The sequence below is a fragment of the Propithecus coquereli genome, unplaced genomic scaffold (genome assembly GCF_000956105.1).
Source record: "Propithecus coquereli isolate 6110/MARCELLA unplaced genomic scaffold, Pcoq_1.0 Scaffold533, whole genome shotgun sequence".
In the NCBI taxonomy this organism is placed as follows: Eukaryota; Metazoa; Chordata; class Mammalia; order Primates; family Indriidae; genus Propithecus; species Propithecus coquereli.
In genome coordinates, this window is record NW_012151208.1 from 2,076,129 (window position 1) to 2,089,591 (window position 13,463).

At 37.7% G+C, this 13,463-nt stretch overlaps 1 protein-coding gene across 1 annotated transcript in view; it reads right to left on the bottom strand.

Moving 5' to 3' along the window:
* Positions 1-13,463, bottom strand: part of RALGAPA2 (Ral GTPase activating protein, alpha subunit 2 (catalytic)) — a 303,038-nt gene that overhangs the window by 218,121 nt on the left and 71,454 nt on the right. The window contains exons 10-13 of the mRNA XM_012657226.1: positions 11,577-11,804; positions 6,492-6,659; positions 5,055-5,192; positions 419-567 (exon numbers count right to left, since the gene is read on the bottom strand). Coding sequence (XP_012512680.1) covers positions 419-567; positions 5,055-5,192; positions 6,492-6,659; positions 11,577-11,804 — 683 coding nt within the window. The remainder of the gene's footprint in view (positions 1-418; positions 568-5,054; positions 5,193-6,491; positions 6,660-11,576; positions 11,805-13,463) is intronic.

A 13,463-nucleotide genomic window follows, 5' to 3' on the forward strand; every position in this document is an offset into this window, starting at 1 on the left:
ATAATTATTTTTTCAAAATGAATTTAAAACATCAAGTTTGAAGCAATAAAAATCAGCTTACAGAATTTCAGGGCAATTAAGAAACTCTCCTGGACTTCTGAAGAATATTATAAAACACAAGTTATTGCTTTTCCACAAAACTGTTTGATGACAGCTTAAAATGGAAAAATATACTATTACGTAAAATGACTACTTGCCCTTAGTTCAAGAACATTTTTAAAAACAATAATGAAAATAAATGAACTATCAAAGTATTGCATGCTTATCTTCTTCATAATTCACAGAAACTGTTACAAAAGACTGATTATCATTTTATTGTTAACTTTGTAAAACCATTAAATAAATGGAAGTTTTAGCATTTTAATTATGTTGAAAAACAGAAACATTTGTTTTAAAATATTAATTGCTGTGAACTTACCATGTCTTTTTATTCATCGTAAGCTCCATTATCATGCGCCTAAAAATAATCAAAACAGCTTTACAAGCATCAACTTGTTCTTTCAAGAGCACAGGAACTTCAGCACATGGTTCCAACAAAAAGATGTTTGCAGAGTTTGTCAAAAATACCTTAAAAATCAACAATTTTACATTAAAAAATATAACTAAGCATATACATCTGAATAAATTTTGCTTAAAGATAATGATATTAATTTCACTCAATGAATGAAATGAATCAATGAATCACCCTTGAGCTATTTCCAGACAGATTCTGTTTCAATAAGTGGTAAGAATACATATTCGAAATACTTTAGTTTTACCCCTTAGAATCACTTAAGTACTGAGACACCTAAAGGCCTTTTCCTAGGGGAAAAAAATTACTATTACATATTAATACTGCAACTATAGCAATTTGATGAGTCAGAAAAAGCTTCTGAAGACTTCTTTTTGACATTCCCTCAACAAAAAAAGGAAAAGGGGGAAAAAAGATAGGATCATTGTGTCTGGGTGAGAAATTTTGGGGGAAGAAAGGGGAGGAAAAGAGAGAACTACGTGATTCTTAGTGAATTTCCCAGCACATGCACTCCTAGCTCACAGCAGCACCACCACCATCCAACAAGGGTGAGAACCTCCAGGAGCTGTGGTGTGCCCAGAAATACACAAAGCCACATGATCGACACATCTTCTAAGACTGTACTTTTTAAAATATATTATGCAGTAGAATACAAAATCTAAGTGAATTCTTTAGATAAAAACTGAGATTTCAAAAAAAATTTAGATAATCAGCTGACTATTCTATTCATTACTCCAGAATTTTAGGATACAAGTTCACTATTTTTTACCATCAAGGGTATCTCAATAGAAAAATGTGAGAAGCACTGATCCAGTCTATTATGTAGTAAATTACTCCTTAGGGTAACTTATAGGTTGGTGCAAAAGTAACTGCAGTTTTAGCATTGCTGAAATTTGCTCTTTGATATTGGAATACATTCTTAAATGTGGTTATGTTATACATCATTTAATGTGCATTTCTCACTTTATGTTTTTTGCTAATGATATTACTTGCTGTTTATTTTATATTTAGTTTATAGACTATGGAAATGGTTTTAGACAAAAAGCAAATTCTAGCGATTTTCTTATTCAAGTTCAAAATGGGTCGTAAAGCAGAGGAGAAAGCTTATGACACAACAACGCATTTGGCCGAGGAACTGCTATCTAACGTACAGTGCGGTGGTGGTTCAAGAAGTTTTGCAAAGGAGATGAGATCCTTAAAGATGAGGAGCGCAGTGGCCAGCCATGGGAAGATGACAATGACCAATTGAAGCTGATCCTCTTACAACTACACGAGAAGCTGCCGAAGAACTCAACGCTGACCATTGTACAGTCCTTCAGCATTTGAAGCAAATTGGAAAGGTGAAAAAGCTCGATAACTGGGTGCCTCACGAGCTGGCTGAAAATCAAAAAAATCGTCATTTTGAAGTGTTATCTTCTTTTCTTGTATGCAATGACAACGAACCATTTCTCGATTGGATTGTGACGGGTGAGGAAAAGTGGTTTTTATATGACAACCAGTAACAACCAGCTCAGTGGCTGGACCAAGAAGAAGTTCCAAAGTACTTCCCAAAGCCAAACTTGCACCAAAAAAAGGTCATGGTCACTGTTCGGTGGTCTGCTGCCCGTGTGATCCACTACAGCTTTCTGAATCCCAGTGAAACCATTACATCTGAGAAGTATGCTCAGCAAATCTATGAGATCCACCAAAAACTGCAACACCTGCAGCCATCAGTGGTCAACTGATGAAAGGGCCCAATTCTTCTCCATGACAACGCCCAACCATACGTCATACAACCAACACTTCAAAAGTTGAACGAACTGGGCTACGAATTTTGCCTCATCCGCCACATTTCCATCTCGACAACTTCTTGTAAGGGAAAACACTTCCCCAACCAGTAGGATGCAGAAAATGCTTTCCAAGAGTTCATCGAATCCCGAAGCATGGATTTTTACGCTACAGGAATAAACAAACTTATTTCTTGTTGGCAAAAAATGTTGACTGTAACAGTTTCATTTTGATAATAAAGATATGTTTGAGCCTAGTTATGATTTAAAATTCACCTCTGAAACCGCAATTACTTTTGCACCAACCTAATACAAGAAAATAACAATGTGCTACCATTTATGTAGATGACACTAGTGACTCACCAACTTCAGATCTTTTTAGTTGCCAATCTAGTATGAGGATGGACCTGCTCTACTTATCCAGAGGGATATTTCCTCTTAGTTCTCCTTTGTGTTCAAAAGCATAAACTCAAAGGATTTGGGAGCAAACTGAGCTTCTCTGGCTCATTTGTGGATAAAATCCATTGCCACAAATGTCTCAAAATAAATGCACAATCTGACCAAATTAAAATCAACATACTCAAAAGTCAAGTGGGTGGACTAAAATGTTGTCAACCTCTAAAGTTATCTTATGCAAGATTAAAAAGATATCATGTCTCAATTTTCTAAGAAGAATCACCAAATAAGCACTAAAATAGTTGATAATAGGTGATAACATCAATCATGAAGAATTTACTAGCCTTCACGTAAGAACAAAGAAAACACAGAAGTAAAACTCAAGGGAAATCAAGTAGGTGGGAGAGGGGAGAAGGGGATGGGTAAACTCACACCTACTGGGTACAATGTACTAACTGGGTGAAGGGAACACTTAAAACTTTGACTCAAACTGTACAAAAACAAATTATGTAACCAAAACATGTGTACCCCTGTAAAATTCTGAAATAAAAAAAGAAAAAAGAAAACAGACAACTTTTGACTAACTATAACATTTTTAGTGTAGTTTTAGTGACTATGTTTTTTAGATTACACCACAGATGACATATTACACTATATAGATCCTTTTAATTCAATGTATTTGGGCTTCTTGAATTTGAATTCAAAATTTTAGCACATTCCCAAGTAAAAGTAAGCAGTTTTCATATATAATACATTTTATAAAACATCAAAATGCCAACTGAATGAATATTTCTTATTAGTGTGGTGGTATCAGTAAAGGTAAAAATAAACAAACAAGATTAATATGTCCAGACTGTACTTGTCAAAAGCAACTATAGAAGACTACCATCTTATCAAACCTCCATTTGGCCACATTTTCCTAATGAACAGAGTAAAGGTACTGAATATAAGAACAAAACCAACTATTTAAATCCAAACTAAATACTTTTTAAAACTATATAATAGAGCTATAATCAAGTAGAAAATTTTTTTCTTGGTTCATCCAAGGACAGTAAGTCCTCACTTAACATCTTTGATAAGTTCTTGGAAACTGTAACAGCAGGTCCTCAAATAACATTGTTTCATTCAACATCATTTCATTATGATGTTGATGAGAAAAAAAATGGTTTGTTGTATGTCACTTCGCTTAAAGTCCCAGTTTCCAAGAACCTATCAACAACATTAAGTGAGGACTTACTGTAGATGTAACTTATCCTTTCAGAAAACAAAAAAGCACTCTTCTGAACCCAGTGAGGTCACTGGCATTTGCAAGCCCACAGGTTGATGATGGCAATCCACCCGGACAGAGGGAGCTGCTGAGGAACAAAGGGCAAGGACTCCTCCACATATTTCTCTGACAGGAACACAGGTTATACTTATGAGCTGCACAAAAGTTCTCTGAAGGTGCACAAGCAAAATCATCTTGATTTTGTTAATTTCAAATTATTTCCTGATTTTTAATGAAAAATAAGAAAATTCATGAGTATAGTATATCAAACTGCTAATTAGCTTGAAAATAAAAAGGATGCCATGATAATGAATACTATCAAGAGATAGATGCTATCAAGATGACAGAAAAACAACATCACTGGAGACTGGGCAACATACATGCCATTCCCACACTCTCCCCAGACTTCACAGCTGGCCTCTATGAGGGAAGCCTCATTGGACACAGCTACAAACTTAAATGAGGGGTGGGGGGGTGGGCAGAGAGCAGAGGAACAAGAGGCACCCTATATTTTCACCTGCATGCCTAACAACCTCCCAGCTAGATGGGACCTGTAAGGTAATCTCCCAATCCTCATTTTTGAGATAAAATCCTGAGCTCTGGGGAATTAAGTGATGAGCCAAAGTTGTTCTTTTCAATGTTCCCAAATGGTTTCGGTTCTGTTTCATATATTCATTCATTCAAGTATCTAAAAACTACCACATCAGTCATCATTCTTCATAAACACAGACAATTTCAAGAGGACTATCACTTTTAAGATTATATAATCACCAAGTTGTCTTGCAAATTAGAGTTCAGACAACTACCCATATGTGTTTGGAAGATACTTTTAAGATTTAAATCTCAGTAATTTCACATTCACTATATAATAATCCCTCTCAAAAAATTATAACCGGTTCTTATACCTTCTTTGACGAGAAAAGAATCTTTACAAATTATAGGTGTGAAATAGGAAAAAAACATAGAATAACAACTTAAGTAAGAGCTGTTTAGTGACAGATGGCTAAAAATATCACCATGCTTTATATGACATTATCCCCAATAAACAAAATGTTTAAAATTACTCCAACTTGGGGGGGGGTCTTTGGTCTTTGTGTCTTAGCCAGCCCCATACCTGCATCAGAGCCTGGGCTCCAGCTTTCACATTCGTATTGTCCTCCTCTGTCACACACCCTCTGCTCATTGCACTTGTGAAGGAGTATGTGCGTCCCCAACTGGAAGATCGCTTATGACCAGAACTTTCAGATGAGGCCTTCAGAAAATAACAATCCATTAACAGAGCAGGAAGATGCACACGTCTGCATATTTAATTCCTTATACTCACCAGATTCACAAAACAATAGGTTCCAGAAGGAATCTATATTTTCTCTGTTTGCTTGGCACTCTACCTTCAGCGCTTAAAATAGTGTTCAGCACTTAGTATGTGCTGAAAAAAATGAGTCATGTTTGTTCAATGACTGAGGGAGCATGGAGGCCTTTAAAATGAGTGATGAGCTCTATTTGCTTACCTATTCACTTTGACCTCATGATTGTTACTAAAATGATTTCACCAATATCAAAAAATCAGGCCAGGTGTGGTGGCTCACACCTGTAATCCTAGCACTTCGGGAGGCCGAGGCGGGAGGATCGCTTGAGCTCAGGAGACCAGCCTGAGCAAGAGCGAGACCCCGTCTCTACTAAAAATAGAAATAAAAAATTAGCCGGGCACGGTGGCTCACACCTGTAGTCCCAGCTACTCGGGAGGCTGAGGCAGGGGTTTGAGGTTGCTGTGAGCTAGGCTGACGCCACGGCACTCACTCTAGCCCGGGCAACAAAAGCGAGACTCTGTCTCAAAAAAAAAAAAAAAAATTCAAAATTATAGCATTAATATAGAAATTTAAAAGTGGCATGCCTCTAGAAAAGAATTTTAAACATTTTAAATTAATTTCAAAATAACATGACAGAAATATGAATATGACTAAGTTTTTGTTTGTTTGTTTCAGGCAGATGTTCCACTCTGTTGTTTTAGATTTATCCAACCTCCAGCTTTACCTAACATGGCCAGCGCCCTCTCCAGGAGGACAGAACTTAGCACTACAGTGAGGTGTAACAGTGCAGGTAACACTTGCTATTTGGTTAGTCCTTCCACATGTGTAACATCCCAACTGTTCTGGTACAGGCCACTGCAAAGAAAAGCCTGCCAAAAAATTCTAAGTTTAGTTTCTCCAAATGCTTTTTAAACAAGTCAAGGAAAAAGCAGTGACATTTTTTAGTATCACATAGTGATAAAAATATGATGGCTTATAAAACAACTCTCCTGCAACAGTGTCTAACAAAGCTGCACTGTGCACTTGACCCTAGCCAGAGTGTTAGGAGACAACTGCCGATCTAGAATAGAGCACAGTGGCTGCCTCTCTAAGGCAGGTCCTCGCAGAGCTCAGCAACTCGAGAGTGTCAGGATAAAAGAAGAGATACGCCTGCCTGGGTCCCATTGACTGGGATCTTTGACTGAGCAAGTATACTTTGCTAAAATATATATACTCCCAACTCAAAAGACAAGTAATAAAATTACCTCCTTGCTATCCGTCTCTGAAAATCCTAATTTTTCAGCGTCTTCTTGGGCAACATCTTTTTTATCTGGTTCCTCCATGAAGACAGGTTTGTCCTGGAGGATCCACTTTCTGTACACTTGAACTACTTTTCTTGTTATAGCTATCTCACAGGAAGGCAACAAAAAGGCCTGAAAGGAAAAGAAAAAACTCCCTCTAATTCTACTCAAACTCAGATCACTAGAAAGCTGCATCATGGACATTTTCAATGACCACCACCGATTTCAGACTTTCCTTTGAAACACAGATTATAAATATACTACATAGTGCCACATATCTTTGTGCATACCAAACTCATCTGAGGAAAAAGACATCCTCACAATTGAGCCAGAAAACATAATGGCAGCTTAAAAATAACTTCTATATTCTGAATAATTTTTCCACAAAAAACATAATCATACCTATAAAAATATTTTAATTTGCTATATAAACAATTTTAATTGTGTAACTTGGAACTTTTCCCAAAGAATCAGAAATAGGTTATAAGATAACAGACATACTAGTACAGTCAGTGGTAGCCAATTGTGTCCATCTCTTCTCTGCTCTATGTTCAGTGACATCACATTGGTGGCTTGAATTGGCCAGAGTGGGAATAATTACATTACAGAAGTTGACACATGCTACAAATTAGGGCTTTGCTTTTTTTGTGTGTGTGAGAGCCAGATTTTCAACATTTATCAAGATACCACCGAGTACAGCTACCAATGTTAACTAGAGATACTGACAATTTGTAGCATTGTGCATATTTATAAGAACTTTTCAACATTAAGGAATTCCTTTAAACATCTGCACACAAGAATTTTGATTTAATGTGGTAAGATTCCAAAACATAAACAAGAATTTAAAGGGAAAATGCATTTGCCTTTTGCTTACTGGACTATTTCTATATCAAGGTGAGCTGGAAGGAGAGCTATTGCACACTCAAATGACTGTTTAATGCCACAGACAAGGATACTGAGGCTTAGAGTACCAGAGATGTCTTCCCAAGGTTACAAAGTTAGTTAGCCATAAATCCAGGCCTTGATCTCAAGTTTCTGAGACTTGTTTTAATAGCGCCCTTAAGGTTGATACCACAGGATCCAGTTATAGGCAGAGTTCACTCTAACAAGGGTTCATGCAATATATAACTTTCTATGGATAGGAGTCATTATCACATCAAATTCCAGAACAGAGGAGTTCATGTTATAACAAAACTATAATGTATCAATATATAAAATATCCTGAGTTGTACCTCAAGAAAGTTAACAAAGACAAAAAACAGAGTTTAACAAAATACACTGGTAGCCTACTGTAATTTTTTCCCTAAGTTTTATTACAAAAATTTTCACAGGCAAAAAAGTAAAAAGAATTTTACAGTGAACATGCATGTACTCACCACCTTGATTATAACATTAGCATTTGTTATATTTGCTTTATCACATATTTATCCATCAATCTACCCCATCTTCCCTAAATCTATTTTATTTTTGATTTATTTCAAAGTTAGCTACAGACATCAGTATACTTCCCCCCTAAACACTTCAGAATGCATATCACTGACTTAGAGTCCAAAATTTGTTTATGGTTCTTTATTTAGGTAAATTTAGATTGGGTTTAGGATTTAGATTTAATTTAGAATTTAGAGCACACCCTTGCCAGGGGTGGAATGCCAATAATAGATGCAGACAGAACTACGTGCATGATAAATTAACAATTACACATAAAGGTAAAACTGCATCAATACAGCACTTATCTCTTGTATTAATACAAAATTTAAAAGGCTTGCTAATGATATCTTCTCTGAAATGAGGCATTTTCATCCAAGGGTTTTAAAACATTACTATAGAGAACAGAGTCAGCAACCTATGGCCCATAAGCCAATTCTAGCCTGCCACCTGATTTCTGTAAACAAAGTTTTATTGGAACATAGTCATGCTTGTTTGTTACATTTTGTCTAGGGCTGCTTTCTTGCTGCAACAGCAGAGTTGAATAGCTACAACAGAGACCATATGATCCATGAAGCCTAAAATATTTACTATTTGGCCCTTTGCTGTAAAAAGTATGCTGACCCCTGCTATACATCATATGCATGCCAGGATCTTAACTATTTCAACTCAAATTAAGTATTTACCAAGCACTGTTTACAACAGGAGGATGAATATGACAACATTAATGTAGGGAGTAAGGCAGACTTTAAAATCATGAACTATTACGATAAAAAAAGAATGCTTTGGCAACATAATATGTGCGGTATAAATTAGAAAGGGATGATGCAGAAGGAGGGGGTCCTCAAGGAGCCCTAAGGAGGAGGCTGCTAACCACACTCAAATGAAAGGAGAGAAAGTGAGTGAGCAAAGCTCCTGCATGACTTGCACAGTGACTGGTTACATGAGGAGAGAGAGACGGGAAGCCCAGGGGATCTAAAATTAAGATGCAGACATGAATATAGGCCCCTTTAAGAAGCAATCAAATCAGGAGGAGAAGCTAATGTTAGGGAAGAAAATAAGCTAGGCTTTCGCCTTGTTATCATTAAGATAAAACAGGAGCCAGGCACAGTGGCTCATGTCTGTAATCCCAATGAGTCAGGAGGCTGAGGTGAGAGGATCACTGGAGGCCAGGAGTTCGAGGTTACGGTAAGCTATGATCATGCCATTGCACTCCAGCCTGGATGACAGAGCAAGACCCCATCTCTAAGCAAAAAAAAAAAAAAGCTACAGGAACATCAGATGAGATAGCAAGTGGACATTTTAAAAGGCACCTATGGGAGGCATCCAGTGCCATCCTGCCTACAGTGTTTAGTGAAAACATAGAGACTGACGGTCTATACCTGGTTTACCTGGTCACTCAGCCTAATTTTGGCTATGTGATTAGTGAGATATAAAATACCTCTCCATGCCTGTAACCCTAGCACTTTGGGAGGCCAAGGTGGGAGGATTGCTTGAGGCCAGGAGTTCAAGACCAGCCTGAGCAAGAGTGAGATTCCGTCTCTATAAAAATTAGAAAAATTAGCCAGGCATGGTGGCATGTGCCTATAGTCCCAGGTACTCGAGAAGCTGAGGTATGAGGACTGCTTGAGCCCAGGAGTCTGAGGTTGCAGTGAGCTATGATGATGCCACTACACTCTAGCCCTAGCAACAAAGTGAGACCCTGTCTCAAAAAAAAAAAAAAAACAAAAAAGACCTCTCAGTAAACTTGTGCCCCAGCTTCCCTGAGACAGATATCTCACTTTCATGTTGATGAATCATGATTCTGAAATGGAATATATTCTGTGCAACTGAGAAAGGACCCTGGAAACTGTGCCCAGGTGTTCCAGGCGTCCGTAACGTTACTTTATGCTTTCTTGTTCCTGGTGTTGTATATACTTTGCCAGTAACAAATCTTTCATGAGTATAAAAAATTTTTTAATGAAAATAAAGTAAAGGCAAATGTGGAATATAGACATGAATTCGGACAAAAGGCATGACTGGGAGTCATATGCCATAGTGGTTGCCAGCACTGGACAAGCGGTGAAGGCCCCAAGGAGGCAAGTATACAGTTTAAGAAGAGGCTTGAGCCCAGAATCTTGGTTAACACCTATAATTTGGGGTGAAACAAAAAGAAGGGCCAAGAAATGAGACAAGAAAGACACAGCCAGGAAGTGGGAAAACCAAGGCAGTCCTGAATCACAGAATTAGAAAAATATTTTAAAAGTATAATTTTAATTACAGACTAAACAGACATTTTAAGTAAAATCTTTTTATTCATTAAAATGAAATATGGTAAAACTTCTACATTGCTGTGGATTATGCTTGGATTTTCATTCTTGATTGATTTTTTTTTAATAAAAGTCCCAGAAATGAGAGGGTTAATCATTCACTATCTGAAAAACTCCATTCTCCCTAAAAGTTTTCCGTAGTGTATTTGCATCACTCATCGGTGTACAAGATCCCTCCTTGCCTTAACTGATCTCTGTCATTCAAAGCCCTTACCCTCTTTTTGGGTATACAGGCAAAACAACTATTCCCCCATCATACTCCCCTGCCCACAAACAAGCCACGTTCCCTGTTTTCAAGAGCACTAGGGTCCAGATGCAGGTGGCACTAGCCACACCCCACGCTCCAGAGCTGCAGGGTGGGGTCTCCACAACATCAAGGCTCTGCTTGCTCCGTCAGGGGGCTAGAGCTCAGAGCTCCTCCACAGCAGCAACTACTTACATGCTGGGCGGGATAGTTGTTGTAGTGGGCATAGGGGCCGTTCTGTGCATTGCAGGATGTTTAACAACATCTCTGGCTGCTACCCCCTGGATACCTGTAGCACCCCCTCCCTAGTTGTGACAACTCAAACTGTCTCCAGACGCTGCTCAGTGATCCCTGGGGACAGCATCAGCCCTGGCTGCAAACCTCTGATGTTCCTCAAGGCTACTAATCACAGCCTGGGCTTCTGATCTCTTCTGTTCCTTCCTTTGTTCGCATCTCTTTTCTTCTTCACACTTCTGCTCTTTCCAGCACCTTCTCACCCACCACAGTTTCTACCACAGGTCTGTTATTTCAACGTCTCAGCCTCCACTCCTTTCGTTCCTTTTATTCCACTTGCCACCCACCTTTTTTCTCTCGTGCCATAAATACTTCTATCATATGTAAGTATCACATGCCTTTTAGGGAAAACACCACTTCTGCAGAAATCTCTAGCTCGTCAGAGAGCTCCTGAGGTCCTAGGAACAAGTCCAGCCTCTTTTTTGCTATGTTCATCTGTTGCTGGGTATTCAAAAATGCTTTCTTCCCATCTACCTCTGGGTTTAGTTTAGTTTGTTATGGAAACATGAAGGTATTTGTTACATGATTTTGCTCAGACATAGAATTTTCCCTCCTTGTGCAGAAATTTTTCAAAAAACAAAATTTAAAAATCACACCAAAAAAACACAATCAGTATCACAACAATCCACATGACAAGTTAAAAGTGGAATTAGAAGGATCATTATTATATTTATTCAGTTCTATAATTTAGCACAACTCATTAATAGTATTTCTTGGAGTATTGTGAGTAAAAGAACAACAATCTCTTCGATTTCATGAACTTACACACACACTAACCTGGTGAAATACTTCATTCACAAAATTGATGTAACCTCGTGTTGACAAGAGAATCCGCTGCACCATTTCATACACTGTTCGGTGCTCTTCTTCAATGCTACAGACACTGGAATTGCTGAGTCTTCGGTCAGACAAGGTGCTGCTGTTAGAATGGTTTTTGTCCTGCTCTGTGGGCCCACCACCATCCAGCTCCGGCGCCCTCTCTTGCACGACACCGCCTCCAACAGACTGGAAGAGAGTCATCACATTTCTCAGTGATCCTTATCCCCACTCAAGAACACCTAAGACTAAAGTCTCGCCTTGTTTTAAAGAACTCTGGTTACCACCAATTTGCACAGGGTACAGCAAGCTGAAAACTACCAACTGCTTGAAGCACAACATGATCCAGAATCTGTACTTACCAGTTTTCTAATTAAAAACTAATCCCTTCCCAATTCAGTTATTTTAAGAGAAAAACCACTTAAGTATTTCAGGGAGAAATGCTGTGAAATTTTATCAACCTAAAAAGTTTAATTTGCATTTGTAAAAGCACAGAATAAGTTAATGTGCAAATGTATCTGTGTTATTATCACACCAGGTCTCCACACTTCAGCATTTACGCTATAGTCTACAGAGGTTTGAAAATTCAGGGCACTTCTTACAACAGCAATGTTGGGATGCATCATTTGATCCAAAAGACTAAGTGGTACCTTGATCATGGTAGAGTGCCAAGACCGTTAAAGGGTATTTAACGAGAATAATCTTGATCTGAGCTTTATCCTCAGAATCTCAGGTCAAACTTAACTAAAATATTTACAAAATTTTAAATATTTAAAAGACTTCAGGAGCACAAAGAAATAAAGTAATTTATGCAATGACTCACAAAGTTTAATTCTGCTCTCATTTCTCCATAGAATTAAAGGTTGCTTCCAAACTTAATATATGTATAATTTTGATTCATCTTTGTAAACTCCATTACTACTTTTAAGTGTCAAAAATATACAGCCTAAATACCACTATAATTTTACCCACTGTGCATATTTTTCATAAGAAGAGATAAGATATGAGTAGTACAAAACAGTAATTTCAGTAACTACCAAGGACAGTTTGAAAACAAAACAGATATCCAATAGTAATCTCTAGGGAAAATTAATGGAAGATTATATTTATAATAATTTTTCTCTTACTAAGCCTGTATGGCTTATCAAAGGCACTGTCACACTGTGAGATGCTAAAATTTTATTGATTTTATTCTTTTTTATCTGAAGCTTTAGTAAAAATGACTCAAAAATTAGATGAATATAATACAGAAAAAAAGGGGCTCAAAATAAGTATCAAAAGATTTGCTTCTACACATTCCTAACTGTAAGGCAAGCCACTTAACTCGCTTGGATTTCATATATATTATATATATTAAATATTATTTATATATATTTTAACCTGTAGAGCATGGAGGTTAGAGTAGGCCTAATATCTCTTATGGCTTAATAACCTATGCTTTTTTGACTAATAACTCCCATTTTCCCCACAGACTAAAAAAGAAAACAACATGTACATACATAGCAAATTAAAGATGATCACAAATTCTTTGATCTCTTTCCACAGAGAGATGAAGTCTATGTTCTCTCCCTTTGATCTACATGGACTATGTGACTGCTTTAACCAGTAGAATAGAGTGGAAGGGACCTGTGCCAGCATCAGATCCAGGTCCAAGAGGTTGACAGTTAACACTTCCAATCTCTTGAAACATTTTGCTCTTGGAGCCCCAAGCAGCTGTGTAAGAAGTCCAACCACCCTGCTAGCAAGACAACATGGAAAGGAGTTCCAGACAAGCCCAGCCTTCCCACTGCCCCCACCAAAGTCACAGGCATGGGAATGAAGTCATCTTGGACCCTCCAGACCAATCAG